Source organism: Vombatus ursinus, unplaced genomic scaffold, assembly GCF_900497805.2.
Source record: "Vombatus ursinus unplaced genomic scaffold, bare-nosed wombat genome assembly UNPS02009205.1, whole genome shotgun sequence".
NCBI classification, from domain to species: Eukaryota; Metazoa; Chordata; class Mammalia; order Diprotodontia; family Vombatidae; genus Vombatus; species Vombatus ursinus.
In genome coordinates, this window is record NW_020948983.1 from 49,714,259 (window position 1) to 49,738,734 (window position 24,476).

Below are 24,476 nucleotides of genomic sequence, written 5' to 3' on the forward strand. Positions count from 1 at the left end.
GCAGGGAAAGATAAATAAGAGAGAAAATTTGAACAAATCTTGAACCAGAAAACAAAAACAAATTAGCACTGTATCAGAGGCTAGCAGCATCATATAGCATCTGGTACAGTTTTATGGAATCACAGAATCTGAAAAATGAAGAAATCCTAGAAATTATCTGATCTAACCCTCTCAGTTTACAAAGGAAGAAACTGAGGCCCACAGGAATTAAGCAACTTGTCTATGGTCATATAACTAGCTGGTAGCAGAACTAAACCCAAAATCTTTTGTCTCCCAATCCCAGTGTTCTTCTAACTATACCACAGTCCCATGGTACCAACATTTTGTTTGTTGTTGAGTATAGGAGAAATATTAATGTTTTCCTCCAAGACTTTGAATTTACTCTAACTTCTATGGAACAACCACATGTATTGTTTAGTGTCCACACAATAACAAGGTATGATTTATGAAATCCATAGCACACACAGGAGCACAGTTCATAGGCAAAGCAAACTGCTTCTTAGTATGAATAGGAACAAATCCTTACAAACAGATCATATAAATAAACTATCAATCACAAAAGTGGTCTTCTGGCCCTCTCTGGTATGATTTCATGTCTGCCCACTCTCATTCGTACTCTAATCAACAAGCCAAACCAACTTAAACTCAAGTAGGCACCACGCATAGACAAAATCAATATAATGGTTAAAAGCTGACGTAAGTAGAGAAAAAATTGTTTTTATTCAGTACCACTGAGCATTACTAAATTACTAGTACATTACATGTACTAAATAAAGGAAGCATATGTTTAATTCAATATCTTAAATCTAACCTATTTCCTACCTTTTTTTCCTTTGAAGCAAACAATGCTCAGTACCCTCCATAAACAAAAGTACTATATTGGCCTTAACTATATTAACCTTTATTTTTTTTTCTGCTAGAATTCCTAAATATTCAATTCTATTTTAAATGACATTCACTTGACAGAATTTACAAAACTCTCTCAGTACAGCAACTGACAACCAGTTCAGCTGAATTCAATTTCCCAATGCATGTTTCAAGTCCTGAGATGGGGGTAGAAGCTAATACTTTTCATAGAGCACATAAGTTCCTAACTTATTTTTAAAATATAAATTTTGATAATTATATTTCAATATAATGGGTTTTCTTAGCAACCCTATGTATTTTACTTTATGAATTTAAGGCCATTATTCTGAGAAGGGGGCAGCTAGGTGGCAGAGTAGATGGAGCACTGGGCCTGGAGTTGGAAAAACTCATCTTTCTGAGTTCAAATCTGGCCTCAGACACTAGCTGCGTGACTCTAGGCAAGTCACTTAATTTGCCTCAGTTTCCTCATCTGTAAAATGAGTTGGAGAAAGAAATGGCAAAGTACTCCAGCATCTTTGCCAAGAAAACCCAAATAGGGTCACGAAGAGTCAGACATGACTGAAAAATGACCGAACATTCTGAGAAGGGGGTCCATAGGCTTCTCCAGGCTGCTGAAACTGTTTATGACATAAAAAAGGCTAAGAACCCTTGAAATAGCAGGATACTAAAAAATACAGCTTGAAAAAAATGTTATATTTTAATTTATACATGTACATAGACTTGTTCTTTACTGCATAATTTTTAAAATAAACATTACAGTAAATGCTGATTGTTTTGAAGATGATTTACATCACATAAGGCACTCTTCCTTTAATTAGAGGGGCATTCAGTTATGACCTGAGCTACTATTCTGTGAAACCCTTATAGATGATCCATCTGACACAATGCTTCTCGAAATAGTGAAAATAAGAAATGAACTCTGCTAATACTCACAGGTTTGAGAACAACAATTGTTACTAAAGTTCTGATAAGAGCCCAATGGCGGCATAAAATTCATTGAAACATTTTATTTTTTAAAAGCAACAATGACAGCAAACTGTATTATATATATAAAGAAACAGGAAGTAAAAGCTTTTATCTAGATCTCAACAGGAAAGTTAAACTATATTCTGTTGTTTTTTCATATGTAATTGTACAACTTCATATCAAACTCTTGTTAAATTGCACCATTTGTTCTGAAGATTATGAAAACCAATTGCATTTCTACCCAAGTAACTATTATTGTATTTCTCACAGAACTTGGAACTGAGCTTAAATCAAGAAATACAGACTATATTTATCAGCTGAGTTAAACATATTTAAGTGCATCAAGTAAACTTCTTACATATTTTTGCAAGAAAAGGCTGTCAGTTTTAGCATTTAAATTGTTTTAATTTATGTCTTTCAGTCCCCTCCCCTTTTTTTGTAAAAAAAAAAAAAAGCAGTCTCCTGATTTAAGGAATGAAAGCACTAAGACAATCAGTCAAGGCTAGAAGCTGTATTTTAAAGAATGCAGGATAAAACTTCGGAAATATAACGTAAGTGAGGCAGCATGATTTAGTGGACTTGGATTTACAACTATTTCTATAACCTTGGTCAAGTTATGTCATTTCTCTGGACCTCAGTTTCCCTATCTGTAAAATGAGGAGGTTGAACAAGGTAAGCTCCGAGGCTTGTTCTAGCTCTAAATTTACGATGCTCCGCTCTTGTAAGACAGAGGTCCATAACTGGCTATTTTCCCCCCAAAGCACAAGACCATAGTTATTTCTGTAATAGAGCCAAGAAGAGTTAAAAGAAAAAAAGCCATCACCTCTTTTAACTTAAATTTATTTTTAAAAAAAAACCAGAGGTGACTACTAATCTTCCCATTTCCTCCAGAGGAGTACTTTTCTTTCATCTGATTTTTTCTAAATAATTGTGCAGCTGATTAAGCATGCATAATTTTGAAATATATCTATGATGGGAGATACAGGGTACACTATCCCAACTTAGAAAACAATCCCTACTTTTGTTCTCTTTGCCATTAGCTGCATTGATAATCATTGACGAGATATCATGGCTTTTATCCTTCATGTGCCTGAAGCCACTAGAGGGCATCCTTGACTCAGAGCTGATGCAGAATTGTGCTGAAAGCCATCATATTCAAACTTCCTTATGAACCTTTAATTAGGTTGAGTATTTATCTTTGATTTACCCAAGTTTACAACAATTAATTTCAAACTGACAAGAAACATTAATTTCCAATAAGAAAATGACTAACATCTTTTATATAGGCACAGTAAGAGGCAAAGACATGGTATTAACTCAAGATGGGATTGGAAGACATTCTAATTTATGAGCTTTAAAGTAGGACAGCCTCAAAGTTTAGGAAAAAAAAGTATTAGAAATTTCAAACAACTTTTTATTATTCTTTCTCCCCCCCACAACTCAGGTCTTACGTGCTATAATACAAGTCAAATAAGTACAAATGAAACGTTCCAACTACCTCCGTATCCCTTTCACCAGGCTCTGGTGAAATGTCTGTGAAGGGAAATGGCATATGCCATGAGAAGGCTTTTGGCCATCTAGTTTAGAAGCTCTTCCTTCAGGTCCTGTTCAAAAGATCTCTTCTGAATATGTTTACAAGGATTCTCTCTTAGGTATTATTCATGATTGGGAAAAAAAATGCCAAAAGTCAGAACACTACATCTCCAGAATTATCTACTAAAATAGCATATTAAAACTAGATTATGAATTTGTGAATACTACTCTTGAACTAAATAAATGGGGTTATAGTTCAATTCGTGTTATTAATGACCAGTCCTCTCTGTAGATTAAGTATTGGAGCAGATCATCTGAGTTACAACCTTCCAAATAATCTCATGCAAGCTTAATGATACTCATCTACATCCTCTTATATCAGAAGAGAACTTAATAAAAATCATAAAGGAACATGTCTAACGGTAGGCAGATAGAATAACTCCTTTTATACAGGATCATTTTTTAAAATAGTAATTTAAATATATTAGGTTCAGAAGAATATTACCTAATTGAATCTCCTCTCTCCTCCCATAAACTGCAGTGGAGAATTCCAGTAACTATGTATAAGTTCACACATCAGCTCTTACAGCATCTTGCCTTTCAGAAAGGAAAATATTAAAAGGAAAGACAGCTGGATTAGGAGTCCGAAGACCTGGGGTTTTCATCATAGCTGCCTATACTATAGATTCCTATTAGTTATTTGACATTTGGCAAACAGCTGAGTCTCGGTTTCCTTTTATGTTTAAAAAAATTAGAGAGGAGAAGGAGGAAATAATATTACCTTTCTTGTCTCTGTCATAGGGTTGCTGTTAAGGATCAAAGACGTAAGCAAAAGCACTTTGAAAAATATAAAGTTGAAGGTATTTGTAAATAAGTAACAATTGTTATTTACCTTCCATTTATGATAGACTTAGTAAATTCAGAAACAAAACCAAAGCTAAAAAATGAAATCCAGAATAAGTAATATTAATTTAATATATGCTTTTTCCTTGCCGGTAACAGCTGGATATTCTTAAGTTTTCCAAGTTAACGTCATCAAAATGTGACAACTCCCAGTTTTTATATTTTATCAGAAACATGATCACAGTTCAACTTTCCTCCACTTTGACCATTTCCCATCATAACATGCTTGGTTATATATTGACATCTCTTTCCTCTGGTTTTACCTCTGTAAAGCTGGTACAAAGAATATATGTTACATCATGTTATACTTGATAATGACAGATTCAGAAATTTTGATTATGAATCTCACTGCATGGATCAAAAGAGTAGAAGGGTGATGGCAATGGGGATGAGGGGTTAAATCATGCAAAAAAAAAAAAAAACCACAGTTTGGAAATCATCCTTTAATGAGGGTAAGTTTACAGCCAAACTTTTAGCATGATACTTCAATCTATAGCTCAGGTACCATTGGCTTTCCATCTGCAACACACCATAAATACACACAAAAGACAATTATTATGTGAAAAGAACATGAAAATTTTGGTGCTATTTATTGCTACACAATCTGTCGTACTATTAAAATTTAAAAGCATTTCTGCAGTTGTCATATTTCATTTTCACTAGTAAATAACAAAAAAAAACGTAAAATGTATGTTGTTGGAATTATTTTCCTACAATGATATGCTTTTATAGAATTTCTCGCACAAAGAAGCAATTACAGATTCTAAAAGCATCTTGAAAGACATTTTTAAAAACCTCAAATACAGGAAAACTGAACCTAACCTACCATAGCAAATGGGAAAAAACTAACAATATTTTCGCAGATCCTCCTATAGGACGAATGTTTTAAATTTATTTGCCTACCTCTTTTTAAATCTTAAAATGAGCTTATATCTTTGCTACAATACATTTTGAGGTTAAGTAGTACCTTTCACACACTAGCCTTTTCAGTTAACTACTTGATTATCTCATTTATTTTACCATACACCTCCTAACAGGGAAAGCAGGATAGTAAGAATAAATCAATCATCTACCAATATCTATTTCAGAAAGATATTTTATAGACACAATTATTCTTTAATCAAAAGTACTTTTTAAATCAAAAGTATTTTATTAGGCCTGGCTGACCGAGATTTGAAGCATCATCCTTTATGAAACAATAATCTAAAAAATGAAGGGATGATTTTAGTCTTCCTTGGAAGCGGGACAACTCTGTATAAATTATTTATTGGAAGTTCCATACGAGTGAAAATTGTATTATGATTTCCTTGAGTATAATTTTTTTTGGAGGGGGGCCTGGTGCTCTGTAAAAAAAAAATGTTCAAAAAGCAGCAGCTCTTAAAAATCACATTTCACTTTTAAACTCTCATAGAACCATCACCGGACAAACATCTTTTACTTTTGCCACAGACTGAAAAAAGAAAAATGTCAGAACAAGATGATCCCAGCTGCTACATTCTTTTAGAAAGTAGCCATTTCTTTTCCTCCTTTGAACTTACAAGGCTGAACACCCAGCCTTGTAGTGAGTGACAGCTTAGCCATCCTGGGCTGGAGATGCAACCTTCACCCTCTTTCAACCCTACATTTCAAAGGTCAGCCAACCTAACCAAGAAATCCCTGCTAGTGATGTATAAGATGATGACACCAATGTTCTTACCAAATGACTGTGGGAATTCAAAGGCTTTAAAAATATAAGGCCACGCTTAGAGATGAAAATGCCATGAATCATTAAACTATAAAGCATACTCAAGGTAGCAAAGTAACTAACCTGTATTTGTACAGGAATGGTAGGGGCTAGAAAAAAAAAAAGCACCTCAATGATGGTGCATTTATTTCCTTCGACTGCACTCATCACTCCTATACTTCCATCTGCATTAGGCTAAGTTAAGAAAACACATTAGGCAAAGGAATATAACCTGTTGTGGATGATGAATATATCCATTTCCTTTAAATACCAGACTATGGCATGACATTTTGTCAATGAATTTTTCTGATGTGCAGGACAAGTTATCCCCTGATTGTAAATGCTATGCCTCAATATTTCAGTTTGCCTTAGAAATAATCCAAATGGGATTAGAATTGCATTAGTAATTTAATAAACAAAAACAAAACTGAAAGATGAGGACATAAATTTGCTCAAATGAAGATTTGTTGCCTCTAAGCATAAAATCACTTTAAGCCTAAACTCATTTGACAACTAACACAGGGGAAGGATTTTCTTCCCTTAGGTTCAGAAGGATTTGTTTAATGATATTTTAAAAATATAAGTAAATCAGTCAACAAAGAGTGTTTCTGTCCTATGATTTCTCATTCTCTTCTCCCTTATACATTTTCTAGAAAAAGTGACGACATAAAGAACATTTCTGTTTTGTATGAAAACCAATTACATACAATCCCCAACATATGGAACCAATTTGAAGGATTCAAACTGAAGGGCAGTAGGAAGTGTTTAATATGATTCCATGTCAGTGTTTTTTCCCCTTAAATCCAATACAGAAACATTTATGACAATTATTTTCGGACACACTGTTCTTCTTTGGTGCAAATTTACACTGAAGTGAGATGATCTCTTTAAAACCCAGAATGTTACAAGATCAGGAAAAAATAAAATATTCTAATTACCTAGATATGTTCTATTTCTCCCTTGTGCAAGTAAGCTTATAGAAAAATTGCATTCCCATGGCTTCTGATCTACTTCTCTCAGAGCACAATACTATGAATCTATCATTTTGTGGCAGCCAGAGGTCACTCCAAGACAAATGTGTAGGCAAAAGCTTTGGGGTAGGGGGAGTAATTCTCAGGAATCTATTTGTCAATGATGATATGGAATGACACTTTATACTAGAGATAAAAAAGCAAAAGTATATAAACAACACCCAATAAAAATGTTAAAATAAACTTTCCATACTGACAGAAAAGGAAAATCTGTAGTATAGATTATAGTTGACTAGTGAAATGCAATTTCATTTTTAAAAAAATACCCTGCTCGTCCTTCCCTGCCAAATGAACACTATGTTGAAACGAAAAAATATTATTCGTTCTACAAAATATAGCAAGATCTCTTTAAGAATAAAAATAGTTACAAAATGAAGCAATATATTCTGAAAACAGTAGAGCTATATACCTTAGCAATTTTACACCTGCATGATCAAGGGTTTTTAATTATCAGTTGAAAATACTAACACTGAAGGGCTGATGAGGGGGGAAGATTTTCTTTCTTTTACTATCTTATAATTTTGTAACCTTAGAAATTCCATTCCTGGAAAGACTTTTATTACTGACAACATATACACTTGTAATTTCTTTTTATTAGTTGTTTGCATTTAAAAATTAGGCTAAATCACATTTCCTATAAACCGGGGAGAAAAGATAAAAAATTTGCACATCTCATAGGAAGACTTAATCAAAAGCAGGCTGTTTTATTTTTCAAGAAGTTTCAACCTGCTGATAATTAATTTAAAAGATGTCACCCAATCTACTAAGAAAGGCAAAGCTCTGAGATCGAAAAGTAAAACCTATGTCTGTTATTGGTGCCCTTCATTCATGGATTGCAACAAAGCTCAAATGTAGCAAACCTTTAACCAAGTCATCAAACCTAAAACATATTAACAGGAGCAAGATTGAAACATCCAAGGTAAATGGATCGTGCATAATTAGAGGGCCTATCCACATGAAATAGATGTGAACCTAGAATCAAGATGCAGAAAAACAGGGCCAAAAATATGTCGGTGTGAGAAGCATGTTCACAACGTTTCTGTTCTCGGTGTCCGAAAACACTAGGTAAAACTGCTCCTATATTCTTCAGCGCTGACACAGGTTATCAATACACACCACGACATTTCCCCTTCCTCATTAAAACTTCCCTTTTCCTGGCCTTACTGTGGTTTCTTGCCCCTTTGGAGACAGTGACAAAGGCATAGAAAACGTCTCCTTTGTCACCCCCTCCCTTGGCAGCATCTAAAAGACACTGAATGTTGGGCCAACAAGGCAAAAGAGCAGGCGACTTAAGGAGGACGACGTTTGCAGCACCCTGTCGTGCCTTTACTGTCCCTTATGCAACAATAAATCATGCTAACCCCAACCTCTCCCTCTGGAAATCATGTGGGCAGCTAAGTTCTTTTTAAACAAACATCCGAAAACACACAGTATAAAGTGCAGCTGTGGCTCCCAAAGTTTGCGTGCGTCTCTGCGTGTCAGTCGGTCTCCGGTTAGCTTCTGTACCTAGGTCACTGTCTAAAGCTTTCCAAAACTTGGAAGGGGGAGGGGAAAAAGGGAGTGGGGGGGGCGAATGACCAGCGGACATTTCCTCGGTCCTGGCGGGTACTTTTGTTCTCGGCCCACACTGGCTAGCCAAACTCCTTCCCGTCCTAGTGTCTGGAAAACCCGCCCTTCCCTGGCCTAGCTGTCCCTGGGCAGCCAGCGCTGCCGGATCTCTGTGGCCAGGACCGCTGGGAGCCCTAGGGATCAGACTTGGGCTGGGGGGAGGGGTCAGACTGGGACTTCGTTCAGGGGCTGCCCACCGAGCAAGCGTCCGCAAGGGTTAGCGGGAGGGAGAGGGTGCAAACCCAGTGAAGCGGAGTGTGCCTTCTGCCCCTCCACCCAAGGTGTGATAACTATGAGGTGAGCTGGCAAAGCTCTAAGAAAGCGCCGCGTCCCCCTTCCCTTATTTTGTGCCCCCTCCCACTAGCCGGGCTTTTAGGCCACGGGGAGCGCACTGGGTCAGGTTCGGGGGCACAGCCCCTTCTCCGTCCCCTCCACCTCCTCCCCAGCCAAAGGCTGGACTTGGGTAGAAAAGGGAGGCCGAGAAGGGGGGCGCAGTAGGTGCGACACCTGCCGCAGCCGCCCCCCACTTCCCTACCTGCACCCCTCTTTCTCCCCGCTCCGCACAGAGTTACTGCTGCAAACTTTTCTTGCAGAAGGCAGCGCTGCTGAGCCGGCCTGGGGCGGGAGAAGACGGCAGGGCAGCTGCCACTAAGAGACCACCGGGCAGGAAAGGGGCAGCCGGGGTCAGGAAGGGAAGGAGCTCTACATGGCACCGACACCTTGGGTGGGAGGGGGTAAGAAGCCGCCGCAGCCTTCAGCAGAGCTCGGGTTGCCCCAGCGCAGTTACCTAAAGCCCGGATTTGCCCGGCCCCCTTTCCCCTCAACCCCCACCCCCACCCCCACCCCTGGGGAAAGACAAGCAAAATCAGGACTCCCGCTCCTCCCACCTCTCCCCCCACCTCTGCCCCCACCCCTTCTCCTCTTCGCCGCTCCCCTTCCCCCTCCCCGGCTCGGGCTCTCGGCTCACCTTTCATCGCTGCAATCACAAAATACATCATTTAAGCCGAGGTGCACAGAGCGCAGGGAGAGCGGATGGTCCGAAGGCGGAGCCCCTCTACCGCTGCCGCTGCCGCCGCCGCCGCCGCCGCCTCTTAGGCTGCTGCCGCCGAGGCCGCCGCCGCCCGAGCTCCAGCAGCAGCTACCGCAGCTGCCCGCCCGCCGCTGAGAGCCATCCCCAACCATATGAGGCTCCATGTGACCGGCTGACATCACGGCCGCCGCTCTGTTTACACCGCGCCCCTTTCGCTCCGGGCCGCCCCGCCCCGCCCTCGCGGGCCAGGTGAGCGCCGCCGGGCTCCCCCTACAGCCCAGCCCTCCGGAGCAGGCGGGGAGCCCCCCCCCCCCCCCTACGCCCCGGGCCCGTGTGCCCCCGCCCCCTCTCGTTGCCCTTCCTCCCCCCCCCCCCCCCCCCCCCCGCCTATTCTCTTCTCAAACCATTCCCCCGACCCCCAGTGTCCCGCACCTGTTGCAGAAATATATTTTGCAGGTAATGCATACACACACGCTGCGAAAGCCATTCTGGTCATCCACTCCAACTTTCCCACCTCGTGGTTAGAAATGTCCTGCCCTGCTGATGATGGCTACCTTCACTCACCCTCTGGGAAGTCTTCAAATACAATTTCCACCCCCACCCCCCCACCCCCAGTTTGGAGTCTAAAAGCTGTCTAGTCTTTTGTTAAAACTCCTGGGTGTATCCCTCGCCCCTTCCCTCTCCCTCCCCCATTTTTTCCGACGTGATTCTGGGCGCCGGTGGTCAAAAGAGACTGATTTTCTCAGCTGGGGGGGAGGGGAGGGAGGACGAATTGCAAACAGTAGACTGCTGGATCTAAGCGGACGAAAAAGAATATTATTAGCAGAGGGGATGTGCTATTTGTTTTACACAGCAGCAGAGAACTGTAACTCTCCGGACTTTCTCACACCCACTACAGACGTTAGCTGGGGTGAGAACCGCGGACTTTAGCAGACAACCCTCCAGTAGGAACTACTGCTCCAAGATGATCCCGAGTTATTTTACATAACCAAGTTTGCAAGACAACTGGTTACTCCTAATAGCCTTGACCAATGCTCTGACCCCAAGATGAAGAATTCAAATTCCATTTTCATATTTTAAAAATGCTACTTAGTGTTTTTCCTTCTGGGAACAACAGCAACAACAAAAAAATTTAATCTTGTCTTTGTGAAATATAACGAATTTGAAACCAATACTTGAAAAACAAAATAAACCCCAAATCTTGTAAGTTGTTATTGTTTCTGCTTAGCCTTATGGGGAACTCACATGTAATTATTCTTTAGATGCATTTCTTTACAATGAATTTAAGATGTTATAAACAAATAGTATGTGCTTTAAATTTTTAGCAAGTATATATGTATATATATATAAAACTGAATAGAACATTTTTTTAAATTACAGAAATCGGATCTAAGTACCTGCTGCTGAGCCTCTAAACAATTTCCAATTGTTTTCTGTTTGTCCTATATTTCTATTTCCAACTTTCCAGAAAATATTTACTTGCCTTCATTGTAATTAAACAGAGAACACTTGCAGTTTTACTGTATAACAGAAATATAATTTTCCATGATTCATGCCATAATTCCTAACAGATGCATACTATCAACATTATAAAAAGCAAGGACATATAATTTCTACTCACACTCATTCTCCATCAAAGTTAAGTCTTTAGAGTTTTTTTTATCTGGTGTACAAGCCAGGAAATCACATAAGCTCACTGCATCTTATACAAAATCATAGTATTTCAGCCATTCTACTAAGTTAACACTGCTTAGATTTTTCTTTGAAAATGAAATCCTGAAAATAAGAAAAGGAAATTATAAAAGTGTGACACAAAGACATACCCATGTTAATTCAGCTGGACAGCCATAACGAAGTGGACAAGAACTTCAAACTAATCAACCATATTCCCTGTATTGTTTACAATTATGAAATTAACTTACACCACATCACCATGATGCAACCTCATCACAAAATGAAGCAACGTCACTCTATCACACTGACACGACCACACATCACTTCTCCCTTGATTTCTCTTGTGCTTCTGATGGAAAAAAGGGGAGGGAGGGAAGGAAACTCCAGACTTTTCTTGCAGCAGGTTCCCAGATATAATTTTCTTTCCCCTGGGGCACTGGGGGAAGGAAGCAGCAGGCAGAGAAATATCAAGGACTCTGTCCGTAGTGGTATTTTTCGATGCCCCTTGCTTCACTGCTCAACAAAGATGTATGGCATCCAGAATTCAGCATTTTTAAAATAACAGACTCGGGATTAAAGTACAGAAATGTTATGTTAAAATACTTACAGTGGCATTGTAAATAATAGCAGACTATGAACTGAAAAGTGATATAATCCATTAGTTCAAGTCTGGCCGTCAGACATCTGACCCCAAGGAAGCTAATAATACTTATCTGTACTTATTTACAGTCAGTTTAAAATGAAATTGGCAATGTAGAATGACACATAACATACCAGGCAGTTGTAACTATGACAGACAGAATCAGACATAATTTAAAAATTACATACCCTATAATGTTTCCTTGAAATATTTGAGATTCACTCTTTTCCAGGACATTTTCCAGTGTAATATAAGGTCTGAACTTGCCTTTTAAAAAATTATTGCTTCTTCATCTAATATCTAATGTACCAAGTATTTTCTGTTTTTTTTAAATGTTGATGAGATTTGTAAATATATACCAAAGGTATTAATTTTTTAACCCATGTTAAACTTCATTTTAATAAAATGTACTTACAAAATTAGAAATGATAAAAAATTGAGGCTACTCTAAAAATGGCACAAGGCTAAGAAACAAGCGATCTTCTGTGGAAACAAAAGGCCCCAAACAGACTACCAAATTAACAATAGGTATATAAACACAAGCATCCCCTTCCATTTCTGATAAATGTTGAAAGAAATAAAACATGTAACCCAATGAAAATTTTACTTGATTTACCAAAATATACTGAACTAATTTTTCTCAGTTCTTGTTTTCCCATACATCTCTAAAACAGATAAATAATAATACTTTTTTTTTTAACTTATCAGTAATTAAAAGGACTGGGAGTATTTCTTTTAGATAGGATTATACCCCAAATTTATACTAGCTCTCAGAAAAAGCGGAATCTCACATAACACCTCCGAAGAAATGTAATCTATCCTGGAGTCCCCCAGAGAAAGCCATAGCTCCACATGATGTCCCTGTATCCTAGGTTTTGCATTTGGATCTATGATTTAGCAAAGAGATGTGTGATTAAAAAAAAAAAAATCAACAGCTCCAAAGTGTCTTTGAGAAAAGCTTGTCTTATTTCTGCAGGGGTCTAGAGCAGCCTATATTCAGGATGTGGACATCTATCGTCCTTCCCCATGTCATAGGTTAACAGAAGAAATAATACTTGCCTTTCTAAGAGTAGTTTTGATTTTACACCATAGAGAACCTGAGTCCATGGTGTACCAGATTGAGTAATACAATGTTATTGGCAAGAATGGCAGATTGTTGGAACAACATATTAGTCCATAGCCTGACCCTAGCTTACAATGCAAGGTTGATTTCCAGTTTTGCTGATCTGTTTTAAAGCAGGAAATCTTTGGCTCTGACTGTGGATCTTCCTCTGACCCTGGTTTTCTCTGTCCAGTACTGGTATGGAAGCTTGTTAAATCAATTAATTTATTTCGAGTTCTATAAGAAAGGGATCAGTAAAAGGTTAATGTCGTCCCAGTCAGTTAGACTAAGTTGTCTTTTGCCATTGTTTTGTTGATGTACTTACAACACCTTTAGCAGCTGGGACATTCTCAGTGACCTATAGTCAAGACACCTCATCTCTCATATATTACATAAAACCAGGCCAGAAAGGGATTTCATAGAAAACCTAGAAGCTAACAAGAAACATATTTACATTCTGGAAGTGGGACTGTTTCTACTGAGTCACAATGAATCAATGTCTCATAAAAGGAAATTTGTACCTGGAATGACATCTATGATTTCTAGTAATCATAGAGGGTTAGGGCTCTTGGGTTTTATGTGGTAAATATTGGATATTTAAAAATTTTCAAGCTGGAAGCAATTAGAGATCCATTAGAGCTTATCCCATCATTTTTCAGATGAGGAAACTGAGGCCCAGAGAAAGTAAGTGACTAAATCAAGTCATTTAGCTTATTAATGCCAGAGCAAGGACTCAAATCAAGATCTTCTGATACCCAGTCTGGTGTTCTTTCCACTGCCTAACTGGAACTTTCCATATACCATATTAACAGTGGAAAAAGCATAAAACTTAAGTCAGAAGACCTGGGCTCAGTTCCAGCTTGGCTTACCAACTACTAGGCAATTTACTCATGTTCATTGAGTCTCAGATACCTCATCTATCTGTAAATGGGGATAATATATCTGCCCTACCCAGTTCTGACTGAAAATGGATGTCAAAACACTTTATAACCTTAGAACATGGTATAAGCTATTATCAGTGGTAATGAAGTCTATAGATGACATTTTGTATTACTAATATTAATCAATGATCCCCAACCTTTTAAGAATTACAATTCATCCCCCTCCCAACACACACAAGGAAGAGTTACACAACCTTGTCCTCCCTCCCAAAATATGTGGTTAGGAGGTAAACATATCGATTAGGCTTATCTCACTTGTAACTTTTTTTAAATACAAGATAACCATAGAAATACAGGTCACACAGAATCACTGTGTTTCTGTGATAATAGGACACAACCATTAGGACACATGGGGGGGTAGGTTTTTTTTTTTAACCTTGACCTATGATTTCATCAGTGCAGGGAACTGCGCAATATAGAAACTTCCATGCATTGATGAATAGAAACAACTCTTCTGTAATTAGATTTGGAAAATTGCCTAGAGCCCTGAGAGGTGAAGAGACTTCGTCTCATACTCACATTGATATTATATGTTTGGCAGGGCTCAAACCCAAGTCTTAATGACTCCAAGGTTGACTATCTATTACACTTGAGCTGTCTCTCTTTGTATAATTATGAAGATGTAATTCCATAGAAGTCAATTTACTGAGATAGTTTGAAACACCATGAATGAGGAGAAATTTAGTTCTGTTAATCAGTTTATACAATATTGTGCTATTCTTTTATCAATACACTTTTATCAATACAACTAAAAGTCGTTGGTGTACCTATTCTTTTAATGGGGCATCAATAGTGAAAGATTTGATTGGACATATGAAATGTCCCACCCAACCAAACCCTTAGGGCAAGGACACTGTGAATTGTCTTTTACCCATGTATTGGGAAACAAAGAGAAGTTTTCATTTTGGATCTATCACAATGAGGAAAAGGGGCAAAGTTCATATAAAGGCAGGTAAGAGCTTCCTCCACAAAGGAACTAGACTTGCAAAAAAAAAAGATGGTGGCTTATCCCATCATCCAAGGAGCAGGTACCTGGCTACTTCTATATATACCAGACCAGGAAAGAAAGAGAAACTTAACTAAATCCAGAGAACATCCCCTTGCCTGCCTTTATAAAATACCCACCAGCACTAACAAGAGAATGAAGCCCTTTGGTAAAGAATAGATAGTAGCCAATAGTAAATGCTTGATTTTTTTTTAAATGCTTAATTTTTAGTTACCATCATCCTTCTTAGAATATCCTCTTTTGCCTCCCCCAATCTGTGCCTATGCCTGTCATCAAGACCAGATGAACACTTAGCTCCTTGGAGAAGCCTTCTCTGATTAATCCCATCCCACTTAATTACTTTCTAATTCTTCTTCCTCTCTTCTCTGGAGTATAGGTTGTCCATTCCAGCACAGACTTGTCATGTGGCTATGTGGTTGTCCTGTAGTTCTTTCATTTGTTTAGGCCTGATTCTCCTTGCTAGGGAGTAAGCTCCTCCAGGACCTGGACTACGACTCCTACTCCTTTTGCATCCTCCAGTGGTACCTGGTACATTGCTATGCATGTAATATAGACTCCATAAATTAATGCTGAATGAATAAGTAGGGGGTGCAGGAAGGAGAATTGGCTCTTTAGGAAACAAATTTCTTTGCAGCTCACCTTCCCAGTGTTTTTTTTAAGGATTTCAAGCCAGTTTTATAGCTTTGAAGTCAAACCATACTTTAAATTAATTTTTTTTATCAGTTCTATGATTTCATCAGTGTGGGGAAGCTTCTGGTGAGGAACTTCCAAAATAACTCAGCATCTCAACAATTTATATAGTCTTAAAGAGTTGCCTAGCACATCGAGAGATTAAGGGATTTGCCCAGGGTCACAAAGTGAGCATATGTCAGAGGCAAGCCTTAAACCCAGGTTTTCCTGACTTTGAGATAAGCTTTCTATCTCCTATGCCATACTGTTTCCAAATTAAAATTACTAGCTCACAGTTATATAGTGCTTTCTTCCATCAAAGTCCTACTTTAAAGTCTAATTGTAGCAAAAAGTGAACCTGGGTTCTCAAAGTATATTCCAAAGCTCTCACACTGGCAAGCTGGTTTGAAGTACAGATCTGGCAACAGACGGGTATTGTTGTCTGAGAGCCAGTTTAGCTAGTCTGGAGAGAAAGACTCATCATCTAAAGTTTGGCCACAAGGTGATGCATTTTTATTCCTATCTTATTCACAGCTAAAGCACAGAAATGAGATGTCTGCATTGGTGGAGGGAGTGTGCACATGCATCTCTAAAGCATTGAAATATATCATGATTTTAAGGTTTACAAAGCACTTTTATCAATTAATCAATCACCAAGCATTCATTAAACACTTAAATGTTCCAGGCACTATTCTAAGTGCCTGGATATAAAGAAAAAGCAAGACCAATCTTTGACTTCAAATAGCTTACATTCTAATGGGGGAGACAGCATTTACATATGTATAGACATATATAAGAAGATGCAGATCACATGAAAAATGAAGTCAAGGTAATTTGGGGGGGTAGGTAGTACACATATTATTATCCTCATCCTAAAGATGAGGAAACTGAGGCTCAAAGTCATTAAGTGAATTATCCATGTTTATATAGGAAGCATCAGAACTAGAACTAATATTGTCTCCTCACTTCAAGTCTAATTTTATTTAGCCTAAAACCATGCTGTTTCATGTCATGGAAGAAGAAGCAGAGTAGAGATGGATGGTTTTTTTTTTTAAACCAGGGACTTAAAATATATAAGGAACATTTCTGGATAAATGGTTCATTTAAAAAATCATCTGACCTATTTCAGGTTCTGTGAGAGTTATCTTTATTGACAAAGATGTTCATGATTCATTTAATCAGCATTCCATCTTAAAAACAGTATTTCAAATAATGGAAAAAGATGGGCATTTGTAGATGCTTTCCCTCATTTTCATTACTTGTAATTAAGAACCATAAAGTAATAAATCTGTCTTAGAAAATTCAAGTCTTAGCTCTCAGTGCTCCAAGGACAAAAGGAAAAAATATTTTTATTTTGCAGAAAAAATATGTTGGTGTTCATTCAAGTAAACTAATCAATTATTCTGTGATTTGCAATATTCTTTTTATGAATATTGACATTTCAGTCAGTTGTGCTATATGTCAATAGTGGTTTTAATGTTCACATTTAAGCTACACCTTACAGAATGAGATTCATCTAAGTTGACACTGTCTGATCAGAAGTCTATTTGCTACTCCCAGAGGCAGGTTTATATTATTTATGTGTGACACTACATTAAAATAAGATTCATGTGAAAACTAAAACAATGATGCTATGTTTGTGTTTTGATCAAAATTCCAGTTTCTGTACAATTTTTTTAGGTTTATTTCTTTTTGTGCAACATAAAGACTCCTTTCTTGAACTAAGAACTAATCCCACCACATGAAAGATGGAAAGAAATTAAGTCAGGTCTTCCACTACATAATCTCAAAACCCAGCAGTGGACAACAATGAGCTCTAGAAAAAAGAATGAATTTTCCAAAATTAATACCCTTTATTAGACAAGACTAAGGTTTCATAAATGTTAAAACAGTTTATGTTTCCTTATGTTTGATGCTGCTCAATATTTTGGAATTAATTGGCAAACTTCTTTATAGCTTAAAAATTATGACTCTAATGAAATTTAGGCAAGTATGCAAGAAATTTTATCACCAGCTTCTGCAATTTAGCAGGATTAGCATGTGTAATTATGAATTATTGCACAATGTAATAAATAAATTATTTACTAATGGAGAAACATAATATACATAGCTGCAATTATCCTATTTGAAAGTAATGCTTGCATCTGTGTATTTAAGAAACCACTTGATGTACAATAAATTAACTCTTAAGAGTTGCAAAACTTTAAAACATTTTTTAAAACTCTTAGTGAAATTGTGTCTATAAACAGAAAATGAAGCATCAATGCTAAAATTTCACATGAACACCAAATGCATGTGCAGGAAAATGTAGGGAGTACTCAAACACATTTCATACTTTTCCATGGAACTATCCAGGATTTTGATATTTTTTCCTCCTTATTTTACAAATTATACCCATGATGCCATTTTCATATAATGTAATGTTGGTAATATGGATGAATGCCATATGCTTTTGGCTCATCTCCCTTAATATCCTAACAAATGACTGATAACCTTATAATACTTAGCATTGAGAGAACCAAGTCTTCAGTGCATATTTTAATTAGTTATTTTATATTTATTGAATATCCATAATATATACATAGTACTACATAAAAATACAGTAGCTAATCTGATGATGACGTTGATAATTGTTATTGGTCTGAGGAAACTCACCAATATGGAAAACTTCCTCCAATGAGGTAAAGAAACAACTCCTATTGTAACTTAATCTTTTTAGAAAGTTGCCTGGGGCATTGAGAGGGGAAGTAGCTTGTCTACAGCCTCACAGTCAATAAGTGCCAGAGATCACAGGTTTGTTTCTCAGGCCTGTGAGCCATGCTGCCTCTCAGTCTTGAGACATTGACACAACACACAAATTTTTGCCATGGAGAATACATTTTTAAATTTTATAATTAAATTGAAAGAAGTTGAAGTGTTTATTTAGTGAGGCAGTTTAGGAATTGAGTTTACTATTCAGAAGCTGTTAGTTTGCATAATTTGTTGTAAAGGTGACTATTACTATAAGAGACACAAAAAGTGCAATTTCCCCTTTGTTCAGGATGCTTATGTACATGTATTATGGAGCAGAGTTTTTGTAAAGCAGAATACAGTGGTGATTTGATTTACAGCACCTTCGAATCTTTCAAGATGACATAAATCAATTGGCACAACCTTTGCAAGAGGGGGGAGTAGATGGATGCCAATCACAGAGCTGGAAGGGACTTCAAAAGTTCTTGTGGTCCAAACAGGTGAATTCCTAAACCATCCCAAACAGACGTTTGCCTGTCATTAGATAATTACATAGATAAGCAGAAAATGTTGTTTTTGATTTTTTTTTATACTAGTCAAAGGTCAAGTTATATTTCACTGGGCAATTTAAGTCAAATGGAAGTTCTCATGATTAATGCATAAATTAGAAATAGTATAGTTTGGAGTTTTCAAAATCTATAAAAAAGACCAGTAGGGACTGTTTCTTGTTACTATGTTAGAAATAAGCTTTACCAAGCCAAAAAAAAAAAAAGACAAAAAAAAGGAAATATATTTTACACGTCTGTAGCAACCCCTGCTGAACTCTACTGTAACATCAATTACTGTCCATGTTGATTTGCACTAACAGTATTATGTAGACTATGAATAAAAGAAAAATGTATCGTATGTTCTCAACTTTACTGACACTGAGATTGATGTTTCAAGTCAGAAGAATTTAGCTAGTACTTCATTGTTTGCTAATGATAGGATATATCCACAATGAAGAAAACAGTATTATATTAATATGTGATATCAATATTAATGGTATAATTGAGGCAGCTAGGTAGCTAAGTGGATGGAGCACTGAGCCTGGAGTCAGGAAGATTTAAGTTCAAATCTAGACTCAGGCACATTCTAGTTATGTTATCCTGGGTAAGTCACTTAACTGCTGTTTGCCTCAGTGTTCTCATCTGTAAAAATGGGGATAATCTAACTTCCAAGGTTGTTGAGGATCAAATAAGATGATGTTTGTAGAGTGCTTAGCAGAGTGTCTGGTACATTTGTTGTTCAGTCATTTTTCAGTCGTTTCTGACTCTTCATGACCCCATGTGGGGTTTTCTTGACAGAGATACTGGAGTGGTTTGGCATTTCCTTCTCTAACTCATTTTATAGATGAGGAAACTGAAGCTAACAGGGTTAAGTGACTTGCCTAGGGCCACACAACTAATAAATGTCGGAGGCCAGATATAAACTCAGGTCTTCCTGACTCCAGGCCCAGCACTCTTTCCACTGTGCCACCTAACTGCCCATGACTGGTACATAGTAGGGATTATATAAATGCTAGCTATTACTATTCATTGTTATTGCAAATAATAATAGCTGACATTTACAAGGCACATAAGATTTGCAGAGCATTAGATGGACACATACTTTGGACATAGGTCTCACAGACATTGCGGTGAAGTGAAAATTGTGCCAGACATGGACTCAGAAGGTACAGCCTTGAGCCATGTGTAACTCTTGACCTGTGTAACCCTGGAAAAGTCACTAGTCCTCTTTGAGCCTCAGTCTCCTCCTCTGAAAGGGTTAGAATAAATGATATCTAAAGACACTTCCAACTCTACAACTATCATCCCCATTTTACAGATGGAGAAGTTAGGTCTCAGAGAAGTTAAATGACTTGCCATGGTCACAAAACTAAGAAATGTCAGATGTAGGATTTGAATCCATGTTCAGCAAAGTGGTGTAGTAGATAGAATGCTGGGGTCTTCAGTCAGAAAGACTTGGATTCAAATCCTGCCTCAGACACTTACTAGCTGTTTGATCCTGTGCAGGTCACTTATCTGCTCTCTGCCTCAGTTTCCTCAAGTACAAAATGGGGACAATAATAGAACCTGCATCCCAGGTTTGTTGTAAAGATCAAATGAGATAATATTTGTAAAAAAAAAAATACTTAGCACGGTGCCTGGTACATAGTAAGCACCTAATAAATGCATGTTCCTTCTTTCCCTCCCTCTATCCTCTCTTCCCTTTCTTCTTTCTAACTTCAATTCCTTCACTCCATTACATCATTGCTGCCTCTCAATCTGATTTAAAAAAACAAATGACCAAAGCTCAGCCAAATACCCAAATATTCAGTCTTCAAGGCACCGGATGTAGCAACTAGCTAGATGCTGGCATTGTGTAGACTAAGTATCTTAAATGATTGCCTTTTATCCAGCAGGTTCGGTCTTCTGTCTATGGCTTAAGCATTTCAGATTGAAACAAATACTCTAAATCTAAAAGGACTGACTCTTTACTTAATTCAAAAATATTTTTGCAACATTATCATCCTAAAATGATATATTTTGAGTTTGTCTCTTGTAGAAACAAGACTGTACTCTCCTAAGTACTCAAAGAATGAAAAATAATGAAGGAGACCATAGTTACTGTCTGAAACCCCTTCTTCAGATGATATCTATTTGCAGCTTGTAAGGTTTTAAGGCAACATGAAGTCCAACGATACCTTTAACAAGAATTTTAACCCCCAGAATGTAAATAAGACCAAAAGAGCAGTCCAAATGTTAAAAGGCAACAATAACAAATAAACCTACATAAATAATTACATTGTTACCATGCATTAAATCTATACATTTTCCTTTGCCTAATTTTGATGATCAGATAAAATAAAGTGACAAAATTGAAAATAAGATGATTCTCTAACAGGGCAAACTAATTATTTAAGAGCATTGTTTCTCTTACAATTATCAAGATTCGAAAAAGGACAGTCACATAATACAACCTTCTGGAAGCAATCATGAAGGGGGAGAGGGGAAAGGAGAAATGAGGAAAGAATGTGAGTTAAAGGTAATGAATTCAAATATAAGGCAGAAGACAAGTAAAAGGTGGAGTGAATGATCTATTACTATAAAACCTATGTCGTTTCCCAATTCCTATTTATATTGTTTAGAAACCATAATTTCTTTTTTTTGACTAAGAAGTCAAGTAAAACAGCTAGAGAATTTTGGCACTATTCTTATAAAGAAGTAAACTGAACTAAATTCAGTTAACCATACTCATTTTAAACTTATGATTTAAAAAAAAAAACCACCAAAAATCCAAACCTTTGTAGACCCCCTTTATTTTTCTGCACAGAGGCACCTGCCAACTATCTTTCATGGAAGTACATCTCTTTTGATTATTTCTAAACTATTTTAAATGCTCTTTGACAGGGCTACTGAGTGACATGTCAGGAAATAGGAAAACATTATACCACTACTTCCCTACATCCATTTCCAGACCATGAAATATAAGCCAGTTCTAATAGAGTCAAGGTTAATTTAAAACCTTATTAATCTTCACTTTAAGGTTTTTGGCTTTAACTTGGGAGATGCTTCTCTGACTTACAGCAACATTTAGGTCTGTGACAGAAATGTCTGCTTCCTCCTGTGTTTATTATATGTGAATTCCTTGGTCCACAAAATGGCCACATTATAAAGTTGTGCTGTATTTGGAAGGGCAGACCAAATTTGTTTATAATAATCACAGCTGACATTTATGTAATGCTATATAATTTGTAAAGCTCTTTGCATGCATTATCTCATTTGATCCTCACAACAATCCTGTGTGGTAGGAGCTATTATTATCCCCATATTACAGAGGATGAAACTGAGGTTCAGAATGGTTACGTTTACACAGGTAGAAAATCTATAAGGTAGGATTTTACCCCAGGTCTTTCTGACTCCAAATCTATTACTCTATCCCTCTGCAATACTGTCCCTCTTTAAATTTCACTAATAAATGATGATTCAATTGTTTTGTGTTTGTGTGTATGTGTGTGTGTGTGTATCTGTGTGTAATTTTGTTAATGAAAAAGAAAAGAGTAAAGAGGTATCATAGGATCATAGAGGTATAGATGGAAGAGATCTTAGAAATCACTGAGTCCATTTTACAGATGAAGAAACTAAGGAAAAGAGAGGTTAAGTTATTTGCCTATGGTCAAACAGCTAATAAGTGTTTGAGGGAGCATTTGAATCCAGATCTTACTGATTGAGAAGTCTAGTATTCTAGAATAGGGCTTCTTAAACTTTTTCTACTCACAATCCCTTTTCACCTGAGAAATTTTTATACAACCCTGGGTATATAGATATATAAAATAGGTATACAAATCAAACATTAACTGATGATAAATCATAAATAAATTTATTTTAAAACAATTCTTTGGTATACATATACTTTTACCACTTATTAATGATAAAAGCAAATTTGTATATTAATAAGATGGATGTGCTTGTTTATTTTTACATAAAGAATTAAATCTTGGCAGAATATTTGATACTGTAGGATGTAGAGCATCTTCAACATTTTTCAAAGTTGATCAATATTTTGATTTTATAATTGTCAATGCTAAGAACACTGCTTTGCATAAATACATAGTACAAAATGGCAGAAGTATGTTTTGGGCCATTTCAGAAATTGCTGGAAATTCTGTCCTAATTCCAAGTCAAAATTCATTTAATGATTTTGTATGCACAGTAAAAACACTGTAATTCATAACATACGATAGTCTCGAATCTGAGCCAAGGTGTTTCTGGCAGTGTTTGTTGGTGTTGCATGATAGGATGGCATGTGCAGTGCAAAGTGCGCATGCTGTATGTTCAGAACCAAGACTGTTGTGAAGTTGCACGATGCAACATTGGCAACTGCTGCCAGAAACACCTCAGATGCATTACGCATTTGATTTTGAATTAAATTTTGGTCATTGTGCATCAGAAACCTTTTACTGTTGCCAAATTTTTTGTGACCTCCACATTCCGTTACGTGATTCCCATCCGGGGTTGTGACCACAGTTTAAGAAGCACTGCTCTAGAAATTCCCTCATCTACTTTACTTCCATGCCTCTTTCAAATTTTGGGGTGGGGGTAGGGAACCTATATCTTCTAGAAGTAGAGCATAAGCTCTGGCAAGGCTGACCAAGCTGGAAAGCTCTCAGGTATGACCATAGGACTGTGTATGTGTCCCTGAGGACCAACCTGGCTAAGCTCAGAGACGCTCAAAACCAGAAGGCTGATGCCTAGGTGAGGAATTCTTACGGTCACAGAAACTTATAAAACCTCTTACTAAGATGTGAGGTGTCTTTGCCCACACTAATTAAGTCACAGATCTTTCCAAGCAGCAAGTATTGAAAAAATAGGAACCCGAGGCATTTGATAATTCTATGAATCTTAGCAAGCAGTTCAATTTACACACAATGTATTCATGAGTAATTTTTACAAGACATTCCAGTTAGTTGATCAACCAACATTTATCATGGGCCTTGTGTATGTGACACACCAGGAAGAAATGTTGAATATAAAAATTCTGCTCTTAGATACTGACAAAGACAAGTAGAAGCTATGTTTTCATGGACACAACAGAAAGGAGGCTATTTTAAAATTAACAAATGGAATAAGTGTATAGATATAATACTAAAATAGAGCTGTTATTAAAGAAAGATGGACTATGACTATAGTAATAATAATAATAATAATAATTATGATGATGATGATGATGATAGCTAACATTACTATGTGCCAGGCACTGTGCTAAGTGCTTTACACTTATTATCTCATTTGATCCTCACAGAAACCCTGGGAGATAGCTGCTATTATAATTTTCATTGTGTAGATAAGGAAACTAAGACAAACAGAGGTGAAGTGACATGCCTAGGGAAACACAGCTAGTAAGTGTCTGAGGCCAAATTTGAACTCAGCTCAGTTCTTCCTGACTCCAGACCTGGTGCTTTATCCACTATGCCACCTAACTGTACCACATAACATGTAACATATGTAACATGTCATACATACTTCTCTGGC

General features: G+C 37.2%; 1 protein-coding gene across 4 annotated transcripts in view; it reads right to left on the reverse strand.

Annotated features, from left to right (window-relative positions):
- The window catches only part of RORA (RAR related orphan receptor A), a 106,254-nt gene extending 94,710 nt beyond the window's left edge, over positions 1 to 11,544 (reverse strand). For 2 of the 4 annotated variants that reach the window (XM_027851741.1, XM_027851739.1), the window contains exon 1: positions 9,599 to 9,697. In XM_027851741.1, the coding sequence (XP_027707542.1) occupies positions 9,599 to 9,629 (31 nt within the window). In that variant the 5' untranslated portion in view covers positions 9,630 to 9,697. Of the gene's footprint in view, positions 1 to 9,166; positions 9,350 to 9,598; positions 9,698 to 11,484 lie in introns of those variants that run through there. The other 2 variants (XM_027851740.1, XM_027851742.1) reach the window with 2 other exon arrangements.
- Between the last annotated feature and the right edge of the window lie 12,932 nt (positions 11,545 to 24,476).